The 22,223-nt window shown below is 40.2% G+C and overlaps 1 protein-coding gene across 4 annotated transcripts in view; it reads left to right on the top strand.

Moving 5' to 3' along the window:
* The window catches only part of AP3B1 (adaptor related protein complex 3 subunit beta 1), a 579,624-nt gene that overhangs the window by 218,443 nt on the left and 338,958 nt on the right, over positions 1-22,223 (top strand). For all 4 annotated transcript variants that reach the window (XR_012320508.1, XR_012320502.1, XM_073680171.1 and 1 more), the window contains exon 25: positions 10,441-10,538. Coding sequence is in view for 2 of the 4 variants with exons in the window: in XM_073680171.1 (XP_073536272.1) it covers positions 10,441-10,538 (98 nt within the window). In the remaining 2 variants the exon portion in view is untranslated. The remainder of the gene's footprint in view (positions 1-10,440; positions 10,539-22,223) is intronic.

Here is a 22,223-nt window from a genome sequence, read left to right as displayed (position 1 = left end):
GAAACTGATTACTTATTCTGGCATTGTAAAGTAATTGTTTATTATTTTCCTATTAGACAAACAAGGCTGATCAATATTACTGAACAGCTAACGATGACCAACAACAGTATAAATAGATTTCCTTCACACCGCCTGATCTCCAGCAATGTTATTCCAATGACAAAGCTAGAAAAGAACTCTCCTAAATCAAGTGCACAATATTTTATCAGTTATTTTTATATCATACATTTTTAGAAAGTTATGGCCAAGTTTGATCTCCTGTACAATCCTCCTAATTCTTTTATCATCCAAGCTACAAGCCCCAGAAGCTCTGAAAAAGTGACCAGTGAATTGATGACTTATCCTCCGGGTAGTGTCACACGACCGTTTTCTCTCCGTTCAAGAAAATTTAGATGCTGTTGTCAGTATCGGACAGCGGTATTAAAATGGAGCGGTTACTGGTGCGTACGCACTCCAGCTTCCCGCGACATGATCGTGTGATGCCGATTGGTTACCAAGGCAGCTGGACCATAATTTTGATTCTGTACTGCAATAGTGTTATAATTCAGTATATAGTACAAGAACTCAAACGATTGATAGAAAAGAAAAGTAAAATGTTATTTGTCAAAATAAAAAAGTTTTTAAAAACAAATAGTAAAATTTAATCCATAACCCTTTCTGCGTCGTTAAAAATAATGAAAGGAAAAATATAAAAATTAATTTATCTCCACATCAGTAAAACTCAGATTTATCAAAAAATAACCTTAATTAACCCATATAGTAAAATCGTAAAGAGGAAAAAAAAATTTAAATGCTAGAATTACATTATTTTTTTAAATTTCTCACCACTTAAAAAAACAAGCCTTGACTTAGCCCCATCAATGTAAGTTTGATGTTAGTGTAATCGCACTGACCTGGACTATCATGTTTCTCGGTTGTGTTTACTGTACAATGAACGTCGTACAAACAAAACCCCAAAAACATTGATACTGTTGCATTTTTTTACCATTTCATCCCACTTGGACTTTTTGTTACCATTTTTCAGTTCTTTGTATGGCAAAGTGAACATTGTCATTCAAGACCACAGTTTGTCCCTCAAAAACCGCCCTCAAACGTATGTTGATGGAGAAATAAAGTTATGGTGTCACGGGTGTGTCAGAGGTAGCAGTTGCCCTGCGGTTGGTTGCAGGAGATCTCTACGTTTGGCATTACAGATATCTTCTAAGAGGCTGGCTGTCTCTAGGACCCAGCTGCTACCTCCCTCTGTCTACTTAGCTCCCTGGCCTGGATGTATAAATACCTGGTGTGTCTGAGAGGGAGGTGCCGGTGATATTCATTATTTCTTGTGAGGCTTTAGCAAGAGCAGTACTTCATCCTCTTTGGAGCTTGGGGACGTGTGCGCATTTGTCTGGAGTCGTGTAAAGCTAAGCAATCCCCCCCTGTTTGTCTACCCTTGTTGTCTATAGAGTTTAGTGGAGATCGACTAGTGCTCATCTCCTCCCGTCCCTAGCCTTAGCCATACACCAGGGGAAGCCAGGGCGAGGCACGTGTGCAGCGATTGGTGAAGAGCTAATATTGGGACGGTAGTTGATACAGGGTGACACTAGACCAGACTAGGAGGTCTCCCTTTCCCCCTTTCCCTAGAGTCAGGGTTCCCTTTCCTTCTTCCCTTTGTGTTGCACGAAGTCTTTCACACACCTGGCATGACATATGGCTCTTGGAAGAAGCCAAGGAAAAAATTGAAAGCACAAAAACTAAAAATTCCCTTGACATTGATAGGTTAAAGAAGACCCATCGGCTCTTTTGACCTGTGTTTGAGTCAATACTTGTATTCCCAATTGCCACATTGAATACCAATTCTGGAGCATTTGGGTCATTCCTCAGTTATTTATCTTGGATTTACATGAACGCTACCATTTTCTTAGTCAATACTTTGAGTCCATAAATGTTATGGGCTGCTCTAGACAATATTCGAGTTTATAGGGCATTGCTCCATTAATAACGTAATTGGTTACACACAGGTCTAATTCTTCATACACTTCGAAGAGGAAGAACAGAGGAACCACATAATGTAGAGGCTGTTGTTAGGCCTGTGACTTATTTGTAGGGGGAAATGACAAAGGGGAGGATGAAAAAAAAAAATGAGCCAAGAGACCTCATGAACGGATGAAGGCTGTTTCCTGAGAATGTAATGGCATGCTCAGATGAGTGATTCAGACCCATATTCTGTGTCCTAAATGGAAATGCACGCCGTAGGTGATATGATATGAGCCAGTATCCGGAGTGCCATCTTGGGCTATCAAGAGTGAAAATTGATTCCCATGTAAGTAAATAGTCATTTTATTGAGCAATAATTAAAATACAAAGAAATCGACTAGTAATCGGGGAAATAATGTAACAGTAGTTGTAAGAATCGGTGGCTCTGTATAACCCGGCCCACACCACTGACTGGCAGCTTTCTGTGCACACTGTGCATTGTCTGTTCAGTGGATCCCCACCGATCATGAGAGAAAGGCGGTCCCCATCACCCACTACAACTTCAGCGCTCAGCTATTGCTATCTGTCTATTGTTTCGTTTTTTTTCATTGGCAAAAAAACCATATTGAACTATATTCTTGTCCATTTGAACTCCGTTTGTGTCGTTAACGTTCCTAAGGACCTGTTCACACTGTGTTTATAAAAGTTTGTCTGTGGGAAAGCTAGAATGTAGCTGCTTTTGCCACCAAAATATAGAAGTGCATCTGAATAATATAATCCACTGGTAAAAATATATATGAAGCTTTTTGTGCCAGTGAATGAAAATAAAAGCATTTAGTTACATACAAAAACTAATTATGATGATGACCATGGCACAGCTACTGGGCTCCTCAGGGCATCTGTTATGTCGGGTACGTTCCTAGGGGACTGACGGGTGACCTCTGCACAAGTAGTGTATCGCCGCCCTCCTTTGGATGGATTTACAGCTCTCCTCATCTTAAAGATAATGAATTTAATGAAAGGAGCAGCACATCGCTGCCAGACACTTATCCAGGAAAGCAAATGAAAGGAAGAACAATGCTACTCACTCGGAAGTGATCTGAGGTGTCACAGGAACCATGTGTGGTTTGTTTCACTCCTCATAAACTGCTTCACAGGAAGACTTAAATACAGCCCTTGTCTGGCACACAGTGACATTTAAAGTAAAAAGTCCATTCAAAAGTAGTGTGGGTTCGCCCAATTGAGTTGAGTCCAGCTTCTTTGACCTTTAGCAAAGACACTTCTGGAGATCTGCACACCTCCACACACAGACCATGTGTGAGACAAACAGGCCCGATTTTACAATGTGAACCACACTCTGGGGTGGAGATATGGTGAGCAGCCATCCTGCCCAACTCTTCAGCTGATCACATTAAACCCAGCCCTATGATGTCTGATTAACCCTGTGTACTAGAGCATTACTCCAGGTTTACATCACAGAGGACAATGCACCTCTGTGATACATATCTCCCATCCACTAAGTGACTGGCAGCCGCCTTACATGGCTCCTCATGTGTTCATTTTTTTTTGAGTGTATGTAAAAAACTCCTGATTTCCACCACTGTTTTGGATGAGAATTTCATCAGTATTTTGTCCATATGTCAGTTTTTATATCAAACGGTAAAAAAAACAGACCGCGTTCTAGGATGCAACTAGGATACCGTCCTCGCGCTGTGCAAGTTTTCTTATACCCTTACACTTTGAATGAGTGAATTTGATCTGTGACTAGACTCAAAAAATGGATGTCCATTTTTATGTTTTATTTTTTGCCGACACTTCACAGTGTAAAAAATCAGACGTATGAACAGCCCCATAGGCTATAATAGGTGAAAAAATGGATAGATCACATATGAAACACGGACATCAAATGAGACCTAACTCTACATTCCCATGATGAGGTTTTGATGTTGCAGATTTTCTGCATCTATTAAGTGAATCAAAGTTTTGCAATGCATTTTTTGGTAAAAACAATTGCCGGTTGAAACCGCTATGTGAACGGGCAGCCTAATAAGGGAGTTATTTAAAATCTCACATAATAAGGTAAATTGCTCCGAATCAGGATTATTAAATATGGGTTAATTGAGTCCTATTCTGAATCTTATTATAAGCATTACTGAAATTACAAAATGAATACTTCTCACCATTGTTCCTCCCAGGGTCTCCTTTTTGGAGAATAAATCCTTGAGCTATAAATCACGTGTTGTTGTTTTGTGAATTCTCACAATTATTTCTATGCTTTCTTCAAGAACCACAGAACATAAAAGTATCAATTGTCATAATCATTTTCTTTGGGTTGCTCCAGTACAAGCACTTTGTCTTGCATCAGATGTAATTGATCTTGAAGCGGTGTAATCACAATTATTCACTTTCTTAATTGGCCTGCCCAAAATCAGAAAATGGAAACCGATCGGCAGCGTTTAGATCAATAGCTTTATAGCAGAGCCTCTGGGGGCTGGGAGATAGTGGTAATGGGCAGATCAATTGACTTTAGATGCCAATCACTGACGATGTGTTTTGCATAACTAATGCAGGTTACCTGTGCTGTATAAAAAGATCAATTTCTGCGTGTGATGAGTGGTAGGTAGGAAATTTGTTTTTAATTTTTAAAAGTAAGTAGTCGGAAGTGCGTTTGGCAGTAATAAGAAAATCTTGACATTTTAGGTAGAGCAAGACAAAAATGACATGACAGTGATGGATACTTAAATCTAAAGGGTACCTCCAACTAGATATATTTAGTTATTTAGCTCCTGAATTATGTCCTGATTAGATGTACGCTATATCTAAGAAATGTTGCTTTTTTATTATATAAAAATTGATTCCCCTTGTATCTTTCACACTGCCATAGAATTAGATAACATTCTAAATATTTGCATCCGTTCACTCAGCACTGAAGATGTTCAGCTCCCCCTATGTGGTTGCAAAGAGCTAGAATTTTATTTTTTAAATGTTTACTGTGCATTGAGGCATCATGTCTACATCTGATTGTTAATAACTTGAATAGCAAAAGTGCAAATCTCTTTATGCATAAATTATTGGCCATTAAGGGGTCTTACTTTTCCTAATTTGCTATATACTGAGGTTGAATCTGTCTAATAGCACAGGTGCTGAGACCGATTGGGATGGGTCAGAAAGGCGGGCTGTGTCCAGATACAAAACACTGAATGGTGAATAAACCCTTAAATGATTGACATTTAGCCCACTTTAATCGAATATGCTTGGGGGCTTTAAAGGGAATCTGTCAGTACGATCAATCCTCCTAAGCCGTCTATATGGGCATGTAGGTCACATGAAGTTGAATAAAATGATACCTTGATATCTGCAGTCTCACGTATTCTTCCAGAGAAATCCATGTTTTTCTTAATAAGCTGTTCGGAACTATGGGCCGGACATAGATCTCCCCGAGTATCTGCCTCCAGAGACTATTTTAAGTGAAAGGGGCGTTACCAGTGTGAGACTTGTAATGACTGACAGTCTGCTCTACATGTATCACACACAGAGCTGTGAGAGCTGCAGCTGCTAAGAGGTTTGAGACAAAGTTCAGTTCTGTGTTATTTACATGTCTCGCACTGTTAATGTCCCCTTTTATTTAAAATAATGTCTGGAGGAAGATTCTCAGGGAGATCCAGGTCAGGGCTATAGATCTTATCTTAGCTCATTTACATATTAAGAAAAACCTGGATTTCTTTAACATAACACATTCGATTGGAGATTTGAAGGTATTATTTTATTGAACTTTCTATTACCTGCATGCCCATATAGATGGCTTAAGAGTGTTAATGCTACTGACAGATTCCCTTTAATAGAATGAAAGTCCCAGAAATGTAGTGCTGGCAAGGTTCTGTGCTGTGGACACACCCTCAGCAGTCCAATGGAATACAAGTAGTAATATAATAGACACTGAGCTCTCTGCTGAAGAAAAAAAAGTAAGATTATTGAAGCTCCTATCTAAGGACAAAGAACATTTATATAACAGAAGCCCAGGCTTAAGTTAGAGTTTAGAGCTCTGCAACAGAAAAATGGAGCGTTGATCCGTATAACACGATATATTGATCAGATTGGAACACTTAAAATCATTGAATAATTTTTGTGTTGTGTGATTTTAGTACAAGGACTGTCTAAACAGGACCTGTTTATTTAGATGCAATTGTTGATAATTTTCACTAAACCTCAGTTATACTCAAAGTTTGGGGTGCAGGAAGCAGAAAGGTACGGTATGTTTCTGTTTAGGGAAATCCTGAACGTAGGAGAGCAATCTGTATAAAAGAAAAAGATGAATTCCAGCATCAAAGTGTTCCATAAAAATCTAAAATTTTATTATACCAAAATATTCCAAAAAGAAAAATGCAACCCAGACTTTGAGTATAATGAGTGCGCCAAATCAGCTTGAGAAAATAATCGCAGTTCTTCACTGCCCCATAGTATAACACTGGGGCGAGTGCTATCTGATAAAACACCAAGAGTATTCGGCCATGTTATACGCCAGTGTGAGTGTACCCCTTAACTTCCTGTAGGATTGCTACCATGTCTCAAAAACTGCAACATGAAGTTAGGAAATGCATAGGACTTTGTCATTATCTAACAAATAAAGTAGTACTCTGTATCGCGATAGTATGCAGACATGAAATATATGAAATTTGAATTGCGTTACTGCTATAGAAAATTGGAAAAATTGAGAATACTTAGCGCCTAAATTGGCCAATTCATGTGTACCTGGCAGCCACGGTAAGGCGATTCTCGTTGCTGGGAACAGGAATGCAATTCAAATTTCATATTTCATGTTTGCATGATATAGCGCTATAGAGTTCTACTTTATTTGTGTTATAAAGGAAATGGCTACTCTTGGTAAGCACCTGTACACACCTGTTTTCTGTTTGGAAGTGACGGTCAGTCTTTTGATATTTTTATCATTATTATAACACTATTTTTTAAAAGAAGAACTCAGATTTTCTTTTTCTTTCACTGCATTCCCACCTTAGTCTGTCATACTCTGCTCTTCTTTTATATATAGTTTACGTCACTTCAGATCACCCCCCCTATTTTCTTTTCTTCAGACACCATCTTGATTCCTACATCTCGTCCTATGTCTTATTTTTTTTGCTCTGCAATCAGTCCTGTGATACATTGGCAGCTAGACCAGTACCATCTCTGCCTGCTGTAGTCTTCTCTCCTCTATAGTCTCCTAAATTAGCGTATATGGGGGGCTGCACTGTCATTATCTACATTATAACTGTGAGACAGGAGCTGTGTAATTATACTCTGCATCAGTGATAGTTTTTGTCACTCCTCCAGAGTAGTACAGTCAAAACAATTTCATCATACAGAAACTTCTGGTGACTGAGAGGATGACCCTCTTAGAATAACATATATATTTACTATAACGCTCATCTCGTGTCCATTATAGGGGCATTGTAGGGTGGTGTATGACCATATCATTGGTCATGACCAGGCACTGTATTATTATTTATTCATATAACTGTATATTTTGATGTCAATTTTTTAAAAGTGTGTATACCTGATTATTCTGTTTATTTGTGAATAAAAGGATAGCTGACTTTTTTCATAAATTTGTATGTACTGCCTCTCATATGTATGGAACTTACCTTTTGCGGTCATATGGTTAGCTTTACATACATGGATCAGCACTTCATAGTTTATGGTGCGGTGCTCACTCAAATTGTATTTTAGACTTCATGGGGTTGTCCACTACTCGGACAACGCCTTCTGAATCTCCAAGTTCTCCCCCCATCCCCCCCCCCAGTAAAATAACACCTTACCTCAACTCCGCTGCATCTCTCACTTTTTCTGAATGTATGTGATTTGTCCGAAGACTGGGAGAGTGAAGCCAGCGCTGACTGGCTGCAGGGATCTCATGACATAACAGTGTTATGCAATCTCTGGGAGAGCCAGTCTCGACACCGCTGGAACTGCGCCGGCACAAAAGGTGAATATAGGTGTTATTTTACTGAGGGGAAGCATATGTATTGAGAAAGGATTGTCCAAGTCGTGGCCAACCCCTTGAGGGGAACATGAAGTCATATAAATTTCCAGGGGTAGTGACAATGAGGTACATACTAGCTGAATTATATATATTGTTGGACAAGAGGCAGATTGAGGAAAGAAAAACCTGGAGTGTTACTTTAACCTATTTGAATGTAAGTTGTATACATCAGTAATGCAGCCAATACTTTTTGTTTCCATCTTAAAAATCTTATCCCCCATCAATAACCTATTGTAAATATTCTTTTTAAATATCATGAACATTAATCAATTGATTTTCTATTACAAGTAATTATATTTCTCTTATTTTAATGGGACCCAAAAGACTATCCATAATCAATACTGACTGACCCTAATCTGGGAATCATTTTTCTATGGTATATACTTTACATGGGGAGTTACTTTATGGTAGTGCTTAATCATTTCTGTTGACACATATTGTCTATAGAACACTACCAATATATATCAGCGTCTAATATTACAGAAAAGAAGCTACATTTAGTAAAATTCCCCTCATTTGGTAATTAATCATTCTGAAATTCTTGTAATCCAACCTTTGTTTCCATCATTACATTTTAAGAATCTTCCGCTTGAATGTTATTAGCTAGTATCATACTTTCACTACTCTATCTGCAAGTTTCTGACCTGTAAATGTTCAGCGATCAGTAATACGGTAAGTGTTGAACAGGTCACAAATTTTTTTTTTAAGTAAATCTATTTCTAAAGGTGCTATTAACTCGAAATTCTCACCAGATGTCGGTAACAACCCATCCAATCCACACAGGCAAAGAAATCAAACCATAGATGTCCATAAATTAAGTTATTTCACAGGCTCAACAGTATTTAATTTAATTACCGGCTGCAGGAAACGAGCTTTTAACATAAATATGGTTGCATTCATTTACTAAGCAGAAAAAAAAATAAAACTGGCATTCTGAATTTATTACATGGCAAAGACCTGGTGGTTAATTTCCTTTAACACCTCCCAGTGTGAGAACAATCTGTAGGTCCCCTTCCACTTTCAGCAAATCTCTGCCACATTCTTCTACTATATGGGGGCAGTCCTTGGGGCAAGAGTAAAGCCCCCCGTCACACTAAGCGAGATCGTTGCTGAGTCACAAGTTTTGTGACGCAACAGCGACCTCAGCAGTGGTCTCGCTACATTTGACACTTAGCAGTGACCAGGCCCCTGCTGTGAGATCGCTGGTCGTGTCGGAATGGTCTGGACATTTTTTTGATCGTTGAGGTCCCGCTGGGTAGCATGCATCGGTGTGTTTGACACCTTACCAACGACCTTGTTGACGACTCAGACACAGAAACACATAGGCGTGCATCGTTATACAGATCGTTACGGGTCGCCGCATCGTTGCTGCGTCGTTGGGAAGATCTGACTGTTTGACATCTCACCAGCGACCACATAGTGACGCAGCAACGATCCCTGTCAGGTCGTATCGTTGTCGGGATCGCTGTAGCGTCGCTTAGTGTGACGGGGCCTTAAAAGAAAGGGAGATCAGATCATATTGACTTGTGAGATCAAAGTGGGGTTGAGGTACATCATAAATGTGTTTTTTTAGTTATCTTGGTGTAGGATTTTCATGTAAGGTAAGCTTTGTTTTTGATGCCCTTTTGATGTTTTCTGGTCCTGTCTGCATGCAAGCAGACATGAAATCTAGAGAAGTTCTCAGTTTCCATTTAAACAAAAGTCCTTGTATAATATGTTAATGCACAAGGACATGTATGTTTGACTTCTTGTATTACTCAATAAGTTTAAAATTGCTCTCTCTCTCTGACTTAGAATAGCCACCTACTGATAGCTCCCATGTCCAGACTCTTCAAGGAAATCTGTCACTAATTTTATCCTCTACAAACCACCAGGAGCCTATATTCTTGGTCTTTCATAGGTTTAGAAAAATACCCATGTTGGCAATGAATAATCAAAACCTGTAGAAAGAACGTTGAAAGTGTTGTGGGCTATTGTGTAAATTGCTTGAAGAGAGTCATGTGGGCATAGTCCTTTAAAACTACTTTGTTGACATAGATGATGTTTACATAGCAGATACTTAGTGGACCAACGTTGAGGACCACTACTTTGGACAAGCTTTACTTGGTTGAAGTGTCCCATGACAATGAGCTGATGACAGGATCCCTCAGCGATCAGTAATATGTAGGAAAACCTAATTGTTCTGATTCCCTGCAGCACCTTTACAGGGGAAATTAAGAATTACTGCTCCCATTCTTATCAATGGGTTGTCTGTGTAATAAAGGACAGAACAAGTCCTACAGAGAGAGTTGCTCTTTGATCACACACTCCATTTTGAAGAGGATCTTGAAAAGAAAGAACCCACTCTAATAACTCAAAAGTTTCTAGTAGAGAATAGGATTTTTTTAAAACTAGACAACCTCTTTGATGGATACACATTTATGTTGTTTTTTTTTTTCTTTTTTAAGCACAAAAGAAGATAAGTTTTCTGTTGGGATACAGCCGCCACCTGGAGAACTTCTCTTACCAGTAACTATGTCAGAAACAGACTTTAAGAAAGAGCAGGGTAAGTAAAGCTAAGCAATTTCACGTAGATTCCCACATTGATGGGATGTTTCCTGTTTGTAATTAACCTGTCCAAGGTTTCTATATTGATGCTAGTTACTGTTCACATGATCCTTTCTTTCTCTTATTGTCTACAGTTTATTTGAAAAAGTTTTCACCTTCCCAATGCAACATGAACTCTGGGGTTAAAAAAATGCCTCAAGTTTCCTCCCTTTCCTACTAACTCCTCATTTTTAGGAGAGTGGGTTGGTGGAAGCCTTCCTTATGTTGCACTTCTGTGAAAAGGGTCACTAGCCAAGATGTAGCCCAATAGCACGGTACATAAACTTTTAAAGTGACGACCTGGACAGACACAGGGCAAATAATAACCCTCCATTGTTGAACGGTAAAAAACGTAGGGATGAAATCACATAACGGTTCAGTACTCTTTTCTCAAGGTTTGTTTACACTAGATGATTTAACAGCATTAAACACCTTCCGAATAGTAAATATTTACCTTCTGGGGTTTAAGGGGCTGATTACACAGACAGACCAATCTTCTGAACGATCCGTAATAGATTGTCTGTGCTCGTAAGCTGCCATTGTTCTCTGCAGCGCTGCCAACAACAATGATCTTTTGGCACGTTCTCGATAATCTTGCAATGTAAATGGATCTTAACTCTGCATAAAGTATATTCCAATTTAAATATATACATTGACTTGGTCTCTCTTATGTATCAGTGTCTGTGTAAATGGGCTGCGAATGTTAATGTCTAACTAAACAGCCCTTGTGCTTCAGTGTCAGAGTAATCTTATATCAGATTTTTCTGTTTGTGGGCAGTGGAACTGTTGTCTTGTGTTACTGATGTACATTGTCATCTCTCTTGATGTTTTTACTTTCTGCTGGCTAAAGCCGTCATTGCTGCTTAACTGCTTCTCTGCAAATAAAGGTGAGTAATGCCTTTTCCAATTTCTGAGAGCATAGCTGCTGAATGATGCCATGGAGAGTAGTATGTCTGCTTCTATGTCTCCATAAGCTGTGTAGCACATGCCCCGGGACAGAGTGCAAGATGACTTAAAGGTCCTCGTCCGCTAAAGATGCACAGATCATTATTATTTAAAGGGACTCTGTCACCACATTTGACCTTTCTAAACTATTAATATGGGCATACAGGTGATAGACTGCTGAAAAAAATCCTCCCTGAATGCCTCATATCAGATGCATTGTTGTTGATAAATAATCTTTTATCACTTTATGTAAATGACCTCTTCCAGGCTATGTGGAGGACGCTCCCCGGAAGATAACTTTGCATCTGCACTTCATCTCCATATATCTCGCCTTCCATCAGCATCACTCTATCCCTGTGACTTCTGGTGTTTGCCAGGAAATCTCACACCTACACTTGCCTCTAAGAACAGCGATCGAAGATGGCTAGATCTTGGCAGTTTAACCACTTGTTAATGCCTCCGCATAACCTCCTCATGTACAGTGTAAGCCCCCCACATAGCCTCCCTATATACAGCGCCCAACATACAGTCCTGCTCTTCCTTATTGACATCCATGAAGTTTAGGTACATAATCTGGAATATCTCCTGAAAGAAATGAATTAAGAGAAACTTTTTTTTTGTATAGAACACTTTTTCTCTCTAAAAAAAAAAAAACAAACAAACAAAAAAAAACCTAAAGCTTGCTGTGTCACTGGTATTAGCACCCTTTACATTAACTTAGTATGGAAGCACATTTTGACTCGTCTGTGGTAAATCACAAAAGAGATTCATCTGTGATTAATTGTCGGTGCCATGTGACATGAATTACCCAATGAGTGATGACTTCAGTGTTTTAAAAAGCCACAAAGTAGGCCCTGTTCCTTTGTCACAATGGTGAAGACAAAGGAGCTGTCTGAAGACATCAGAACTGCTATTATTAGCAAACACAAGACTTGCAGAGGTTATAAGGCCATCTCCAAAGACCTTGGTATCCCAGTTTCAACAGTACGCAATGTAATTAAGAAGTTTGACAAGCATGGAACGGTCAAGAACCTCCATGTACATGGGGGAAAGAGGAAAATTGCTAAGAGATGTCTTCGAAATTTGGTGCAAATGGTGGAAAAAACACTGCGTCAAGCATCCAAAGACCTTAAGACCAACCTGGAAAAGCCTGGGGTCATGGTTTCAACAAGTACCATATGCAGCACACTAAACCAAGCAGAACTTTATGGGCGAAGGCCAAGGAAGAATCCATTGTTGAAGAAAAGACAGAAAAGGAACAACTGATCTTTGCCAAAGAGTACCTTGACAAACCACAATCCATCTGGGAAATGTTCTGTGGACAGATGAAACAAAAATAGAGCTTTTTGGCAATGCAAAGCAAAAATTTGTTTACAGGCGGCACAATGAAGCTTATAAGGGTAAAGAACACCTTAGCAACAGTTAAGCATGGTGGAGGATCCATAATGCTGTGTGGTTGCTCTGGTACTGGAAGCCTTGACTGTATCACAGGAATCATGAAATAAGAGAATTGTCAAGAGATTTTAAAGCGAAATGTCCTACCCAGTATAAGAAAACTCGGTGTAAGTCGAAGATCATGGGTCCGCCAGCAAGACAATGACCCAAAGCACACGTCCGAAAGTACACAGGAACTGTTGAAAAAGCAAAAATGGACTTTTTTAAAATGGCCAGCAGTGAGTCTTGACCTCAATACCATTGAAAATCTTTGGGGTGAGCTGAAATCTGCCATTGGGAAAAAGAACCCTGCAAACATTCAAGAGCTTGAACAAACTCCAAAGGAAGAGTGGGAGAAAATTCCAGCTGAGAAGTGCAAGAAGCTTATAGATGGCTACAAGAACCTGAAGGCTGTCAGCAATGCCAAAGGGTGTGCAGCCAAGTATTAATTAGGGGTGCCTTCATTGCTGCACATGCTGTTTATTCTGTTTCTTCTTTGAAATTGCAACATGGAAGTTGAAAAACAATGTTTTAGGGTATGTGCACACGATGCAGAAATGCTCAGGATTTTTTCCTGAGCGTTTCTGCATCTCTCTGGCAGGAAAAAACGCATGCGGATTGTACATGCGGTTTCCTGCCAGGGACATGCGGAAATGAAGCGGTCTTCACTTTCATTTCCGCATGCGGGTTGACAAGCGCTTCCCAAGCGATTTTAGCATCACTTGGAAAGTGCTTGTCAACTTCACACTATATAAATCCATGCAACCGGCATGGATTTATATAGTGTGTGAATGTCAAAAAATAAAAAATAAATATATACTTTACCCTCTGATGGCCCCCGGTGTCCGGCTTCGCTCGGTCCCGGCTGCCGGCAGTGAAGACTTTAGGACCTTCTGACGTCAGCGTCACGTGACCCGTCACATGACTCTGACGTCAGCGAAGGTCCTTCTTCATTCAACCACGAAGTGCGGGGAATCAAGCAGGAGCGCTGCGCGGGCCGTCAGAAGGTGAGAATATATATATTTTTTATTTTATTCTTTTTTTTTTTTAATGGTACCTGGGTCTGGATGAGAGTCCTCTCATCCACACCCGGGTACCATCCGCACATTAGACCGCATGAAAAGCGCATCAACATATACAGTGATGCGGATTCCATGCGGTCTAATGCAAGTCAATGGCGGCAAAAGAGCAGCGTTTCCGCAAAATTAATTGGCATGCTGCGGATTTTTGACCGCAGCGTTTACGCTGCGGAAAAATCCGCATCATGGGCACAGCACATGCGGATTTCCATTGGGGAACATTGCTGCCCTTCTACCATGCGTTTTTCATGCGTTTCCGCAACTGCAAAAACGCTGCGGAAACGCATGAAAAACGCATCGTGTGAACTCAGCCTTATTGTATTACTTTGGACCACTAATTAAAAAATCCTGAGGATATAACTTTGTACAATATCTTCAGAAATAAATGGAAATGTACCAGTCTATGAAAAAAATGAAAGGGTGCCAATAATGGTGAGCAGCACTCTAGCCTACCTATATACAGTATGTGCCACACATAGACTCTGATATACAGCGTGTGCCAGACACAGCCTTTGATATAGATACAAATATACCATACCATGAAATATCCATGTTTTTTATATTCGGTATGTAAATAAGCTGTTCAGATCTATGGGCCGGACCCTGATCTCCCCGATAATCTGCCTCCAGAGACTATTTTACATGAAAGGATGCGTCACCAGTGTGAGACATATATTGACTGACAGTCTGTTCTCCTGATCTACATGTCTCACACTGGTAACGCCCCCTTTCATGTAAAATAATCTCTGGAGGTAGATTGTCAGGCAGATCTATGTCCGGTCCATAGTTCTGAACAGCTCCTTTACATATTAAGAAAAACTTGGATTTCTCAGGAATAAGACATCAGATCGCAGATATCAAAGTTTCACTTTATTCAGCTTCCTATGCTCTGCATGTCCATAATATAGATGGCTTAGGAGGGTTGACCCTACTGACAGATTCCCTTTAATGTACTTTTTTATGATATACTGGTAACTTTGTTTTTCTACTAATTTTTGAAGTTGTTACAGAATAACTTTTGTGTAGTAGTAAGAAGATCTATTAAATTCTTTGAACATTAAATCTACACTACATCTTCTTTAGTTTTCTCGAATTTTTCTTTGAATGTGTGCCATGCCTCTTATTTCTTCATCAAGCACAGAGAGCTGTGGCTGCCTGTTGGCCATCTAACATCCAATGGTACTATGCAGGTGACCGATTAGTAGGACAGTTACTCAGAAGTTTTCCTAGCCGCTGCTCATCCCCACCCCTCATTATGCAACACAGGTCCAATACAGTTGCGTGACTTGGACTAATTTATTCTTTTTTTTTTAATCCTTGATTTAAATTTTGCCGTACAGTCTGTACAGTAGTTTACTTTCCTCACTTTAGTTCACCATACTCGCCTCCACGTTCTTGGATAACACTCCCCTGGTTATCAGACAGTCTCTAAAACCCTGTTGACCACTGCCGCCAACAAAAGCTGTATAAAGACTGACATGGAGCAGAGACTTTACCATGGAAGCTCCATAAGAGGGGAGTGTAATGTTTCTTTTATGATTTTTTTTATTTTACAGTTCTGGCTATTTTCTGCAGGGAAATCTCAAAAAACTCTGTATGATTTGCTGTGAATTTGACATGCAGATTTCTGCATACATTTTCCACAGCAAATTCAGTGTGTGGGCTGTGTACAGACCATTAGGATTGTAGATACAATCTTTATATCCTAATTATTTTAAAATTGATCTAAAATTGGTATTCAGTTATTAGAATTCCATTCTTAAATGATTGCATTGTAGCCTTTTTACATAAATCAGGGTAAGCTCCATAAAATATTTTTGGGGTCAAGCAAACAAGATATAAAGTACAACGTGCTAGAAGGTGGTGTTTTTTTTTTTGTTTTTGTTTTTTTTTAGTCTAGTAGTTCATCTGACAGATCTATAGCATTGTGAATTGACTGGGGATTAGAAAAAGTTTTGTATTTAGTCATAAATCCTTTCCGTACTATTTATAAGTTTATTTTATGCATGTCATTCATATTGCATATAACGATTGCAAAATTTTAATGTACATCATAATTTACCGTATTTCATTGCTGTACATGAAGGGAATGTTTTACCTTGACAGTTTTGTTCTTGTTTCTTGTATAAAGAATTTAAAAAAAAAGAGATTGTCTCTTAACCTATACACCCCCCCAATATACATTAGCTGAAATCTGTGGTTGGACCACCATCTGATGAATATGGGGCTTCCCGACTCTTCCCCCAAGAGATGATTTAAAGAGAGAAGGATCGAGCAGTAAGCATGGAAAGACCTTGTGTTCGGACACCCGCTATTTAATTTCTATGGCCATCTTTAAGTAAAGTGCATTGGTATTTTCTTTATTCTTCATGTTCCATTGTAAGGAGCATCTAGTAACTCCAGCAAATACCTAATTATGACTTTACCATGGGAATCTACAAATTGTCGTGATACTTTTTAAAGCTTTATTTCTTACTTGCTTAAATTGGAAGAATAACGTACAAGAAACGTTTCCCGAATTGTGGCGAGGTCGTGTTTTCACACAGTGCCATCGTCCTACGCTAGCAGCGCCGTGCTTGGCCTCCAATTATTCCCATATAATTTTACTTGCAAAATTTTTGTTAATGGCGATTCTGTTCTCCTTTTTTTTTTTTTTGGAAAGACATCAGATGAAAGTTAGAGGTAAGGCGTTTACTTTGCCTTATTAAGATTTATGAATCTATCTCCTAAATCCTTTGCAAGCAAGATGCTAATTCCTACCAAGTCGGACATTTACTGTTTTCTGGCCCCTTAACTACCTCTAGCAATCATATTTGATGCCCCTTAATTAAACTGGCTTTTTTTCCCCTTCCCAGGTTCTTTTCCACCTCAGCAATCTGGACAATACATTTGCTTACCATGCTGCTCTCCTAAGTGTTCTTTTGCATGTAAATTAATCTTAATTCAGTTTACACTGTCATGCTGAGTGGTACAAATTGCCTATAACAATAAAACAGCACGAGTTAAAATGGGAGGGGGCTGGGCTGGCGGATTGGATGTGTGCCTTGCCTGATAGGATGTTAGTTTTCTTTATGCCAATACATTAGCTGCCAATAATGAATCTTCTCTTCTGAAAAGCATGGTGGAGTTGATTTTTTTAATTTTACTTCAATGGGGCAGTACCTTGTATTTCATAGGAGAAGTTAGACAAAGCATTAACGACAGGAGTGTTAAGGTTAAATATGAAGCCATGCATCCACTTGTATGAATGCTAGTCATCTTTTCCATTTGTGGGAGTTTGGTTAAAAAAAAAATGTCCTAGCTTTGTACAAAATTTCATTTAATTACAGGCTGCAGGAAACGGGCTTTTAACATAAACATAGTTGCATTCATTTACTAAGCATTTGCTCTTCAATATAGCTTAATGGAGAAGGTTTAATCCTAAATGAGTGTACACTTCTGCCGGCAGTGTTAGGTCAGCCTGTGCTCTCCGCTTAAAAGCTCCTCCATACTGCTTCAGTATTCTTTCTTTGTGCTTTTTTTTACTTTTTTTCTTTCTTGAGCTACGGTCTTAAAAATGTTTTAATGGCCACAAGCGCAACATAATATTTCTTTAAGTACATCTGTACCAAGTCCATTGTTGTCCCAAATGCGCTTGTAGGCATCAAATTCAACATTTTGGAAAACTGTATCAAAATTGTAACCAAAATTAGAGAATATTTTTTACTTTTTCTTTTGCGCTGGTAAAATATATAGTATACAAATTAAAATGTTACATTTCGAATATGTTTTATTGATTTTCAAAATCTGTGTGCTCAGGTACGATTTGTTTCAAACAGCCACCGGTTTTTGCTTGGTTCACTTTTTGCTCCCTGCTTGACAGTAACAGTTGGCATGACCAAAAATTATGATCATTGAAGAGATTATTATTATTATTTCAATGGTTCTTTATGAAACTCAAGGGTACATAAAGTCATAGATTAAATTGTATGTAGGATTGGCTCAGAGGCCAGAAGGGAAACTTTTTGTCAATTTAGTTACTATAGCTACTAGCTAATTAGTGCCATTATTGACTAATCTATTGTACCAAGTCATTGACACTGTGGAAGGGAACTAAAGAATGCAAATGGTCTCCATCCCTACAAGCAGCAGACGTTACAAGCAGGGCTGTGGAGTCGGTAAGCCAAACCTCCGACTCCTCCATTTCCATGATACCGACTCCACGACTCCGACTCCCTCATACATGGCTCATGTTTAAGTGATAAATTTACAGTAGCACAGATTCATCTCAGCTAAAAGTCTAGACCCTTAGATCAGGAATAGGACAGACATTTATAGGACATTTCATAACTTTCCCAAATTCTTATGAAAAAATATTTCCCACAAACTGCATTGAACTACTGTACCCAATTTATTATATATTTTGAGAGTCGGAGTCGGTCCATTTTATACCGACTCCACCAAAATGGGCTCCGACTCCACGACCCCGACTCCAAAGCCCTGGTTACAAGTGCACGTGATCAATACTTACTACTACTATTATTACTAGTAGTACAATTATTATCATCATAGGAGTTGTTGAGGGAAAGAGGTGTCATTTTCTGCTGAATGCTATATTAAGAAGGTATTCATCTGACATGTAATGGTACTAGTTTTTTTAGTATACAGTTACTCAATGAGGCACTGCACAGCATGTATTAGCGTGCCTTAGACTCCATTATACAGAACCATAGGGACTCAGTGCACCAACACACAGTGTCCGTGAAGACAGCTTTCCTTTATGTATGGATGATTAAAATAATAATTAGAACTTGTTGTAGAAATTAACCTCTACAACTAGACAATATCTTGAATTTTCAGTTTGTAAACTTAATTTGACCAATGACTTCATTATTATTATTATTATTTATTGTTATAGCGCCATTTATTCCATGGCGCTTTACATGTGAAAAGGGGTATTCATAGCAAAAACAAGTACAATAATCTTGAACACAATGTGACAGCGACTGGTACAGGAGGAGCGAGTACCCTGCCCGCGAGGGCTCACAATCTATTAGGGATGGGTGAGGATACATTAGGTGAGGGTAGAGCTGGTCATGCAGCGGTGGTTACTGCAGGTTGTAGGCTTGTCGGAAGAGGTGGGTCTTCAGGCTCCTTTTGAAGGTTTCCACAGTCGACGAGAGTCTGATGTGTTGGGGTAGAGAGTTCCAGAGTAGGGGGGAAGCACGGGAGAAATCTTGTATGCGATTGTGGGAGGAAGAGATAAGTGGGGAGTAGAGAGGGAGATTTTGTGAGGATCGGAGGTTGCGTGCGGGTATATAACGGGAGACTAGGTCAGAGATATATGGAGGAGACAGGTTGTGAATGGCTTTGTATGCCATGGTTAGGGTTTTGAACTGGAGTCCCTGAGCAATGGGGAGCCAGTGAAGAGATTGACAGAGAGGAGAGGCCGGGGAATAGCGGGGGGACAGGTGGATTAGTCGGGCAGCAGAGTTTAGGATAGATTGGAGGGGTGCAAGAGTGGTAGAAGGGAGGCCACAGAGCAGGAGGTTGCAGTAGTATAGTAGAGGCGGGAGATGATGAGGGCATGCACTAGAGTTTTTGCAGATTCATGGTTGAGGAATGTGCGGATCCGGGAGATATTTTTGAGTTGGAGTCGGCAGTAAGTGGAAAGGGCTTGGATATGTGGTTTGAAGGAGAGTTCAGAGTCCCGGGTTATCCCGTGGCAGCGAGCTTGGGGGACTGGGGAGAGTGGACAGCCATTGACATTGATAGGTCAGTTGGGGGGGGCGTGAATGGGATGGCGGAAAGATGATGAATTCTGTTTTGTCCATGTTAAGTTTTAGAAATCTATCAGAGAAGAAGGATGAAATGGCGGACAGACATTGTGGGATTTTGGTTAGTAGGGAGGAGATATCGGGTCCAGAGAGGTAGATCTGTGTGTCATCAGCATAGAGGTGATAATGAAAGCCATGGGACTCTATGAGCTGCCCCAGGCCTAAGGTGTAGATGGAGAAGAGCAGAGGTCCTAGGACTGAACCTTGGGGGACACCGACAGATAGGGGACGAGATGAGGAGGTGGTGCGTGAGTGGGAGACACTGAATGTCCGGTCTGTTATGAGGAGATCCAGGATAGGGCCAAGTCTGTGATGCCGAGAGATGAGAGAGTTTGTAGTAAGAGGGAATGGTCCACTGTGTCGAAGGCAGATGACAGGTCTAGGAGGAGGAGGACAGAGTAGTGTCGCTTGGATTTGGCGGTTAGTAGGTCGTTGGTGACTTTAGTCAGGGCAGTTTCAGTAGAATGGTGCGGTCCGAAACCAGATTGTAGGCGGTCGAAGAGGGAGCAGGAGGAGAGGTGGGAGGACAGTTCAGAATGGACGTGTTCTTCCAGTAGTTTTGAGGTATAGGGGAGAAGTGATATGGGGCGATAGCTAGTCAGAGAGGATGGGTCAAGGGAGGGCTTTTTGAGGATGGGTGTGATTGAGGCATGTTTGAAGCACGGGGGGAAGACACCAGTTGTTAGTGACAGGTTGAAGAGGTGGGCTAGTGCTGGGATGAAGATAGTGGTAAGGTTTGGGATGAGGTGGGACAGGATTGGGTCAAGTTTACAGGTCGTGAGGTGTGATTTGGAGAGTAAAGAGGAAAGTTGATCTTCAGAAATGGTGGAAAAAGTGGTTTTGGAGGAAGAGGGTTGAGTAGGTGTGGGGTGGGGCTGTGGGGGGCTTTAGGCAAAAGCTTTGTCTGATGGTGTCAATCTTCTGCTTGAAGAATGAAGCAAAGTCTTCGGCTGAAATAAGAGGAGAGGGAGGAGGCACTGGGGGACGGAGGCGAGAATTGAAGGTGTTGAATAGTTGTTTGGGGTTGTGAGACAGGGAGGATATGAGGGATGCGAAGTATGTTTGTTTTGCTGCAGTGAGTGTGGACTTGAAGGTAGTGAGGGATTGTTTGAATGCAATGAAGTGCTCATTGGAGTGGGACTTTTTCCATCTACGCTCGGAAACTCTGGAGGCCCGTCGCAGTTCTTTAGTTAGGCTGGTGTGCCAGGGTTGTCTGTTTGTGCGAGCTTTGGTATGTGTAAGGGGGGCGACCGAATCGAGAGCTGCAGCTGTTGTGGTGTTGTATAAAGTGGCAGCAACATCTGCATCATGTAAGGAACTAATGTCTGTAAGAGGGAGGAGGGATTCAGAGAGTGAGTGTAGGTCAAGGTGTCTGAGATTTCTGCGAGAGTGTGCAAGTTTGTGGAGTGGGGATTGTTGACCTGGAGAGGAGAGGGTAGAGAATGTAAGTAGATTGTGGTCAGAGAGAGGGAGAGGTGAGTTAGAGAGGTTAGATAGAGAACAGAGGCGGGTGAAAATGAGGTCATCTTACATTTTCTGATTTTCAGTTGTTTGTGAGCTAGTGAGTGGATTCTAGCTGCTATGATTTCTCCCATATACAGTACACACAGACATGAGAGATTCCCGCTCACCTGGCTCTCTAGCATATGTTTAGAATCACCAGCAGCAAGGAGGACATTATCAGTAATGAGCATTATAGCTGTGAATCCAGCTCTGGAGTATAGTAAACACTTACTACAAAACTTCTGCACAGGTTTGTGTTAGACTCTGCATCTTTCAAATTCATAATGTTTTTAATAGGCAGCGGCAATCTGATCCCTCAACAAGCTGGTAGTCCATCTCTTTTGGACCAAGACCAGTTTTTTTTTTACTGTTTTTGATAGAGATTGAGGAATACAGTGGGGAGGGGAAGAAGGGGCTCATAAGTTGGGATAAAACATATTGCAAAGGTATACACCATTTTAACCCCTTCGTGACTTTGCAATTTTCCATTTTTGCGCTTTCGTCCCCTCACCTCTTCTTCCAAGAGCCTTAAGTTTGGGGTTATTTTGCTTGTTTGTTTTTTTCAGTCCTCATAGCAGTGTGAGGGCTTATTATATGCGGGATTAGTTGTTCTTTTGATTAACACCATTTTATCACTTGCAAATTGCAAGTGAGTTGAAATTTTCAAAAAAAAGTGTAACTGACCTGGCAATATGATTCCCCAGGTAAATATGAGTACGCAGATAGCAAACATGTGTAAGTTGTTTTTTTATTTGTGGTGAAAAGCATTCAGAAATTTAACGGAACAATTTTTTTGCTTATATCTCCATTTTTCATGATCTGGGGCTGGTTGAGGGCTTAATTTTTGTGTACGGAGCTGGCATTTTT

The sequence above is a fragment of the Phyllobates terribilis genome, unplaced genomic scaffold (assembly GCF_046119375.1).
Source record: "Phyllobates terribilis strain yellow unplaced genomic scaffold, ASM4611937v1 Scaffold_1__5_contigs__length_1240528914, whole genome shotgun sequence".
NCBI classification, from domain to species: Eukaryota; Metazoa; Chordata; class Amphibia; order Anura; family Dendrobatidae; genus Phyllobates; species Phyllobates terribilis.
Note: the sequence above shows the minus strand (reverse complement) of the source record. Positions and strands in the feature narration are given on the sequence as shown.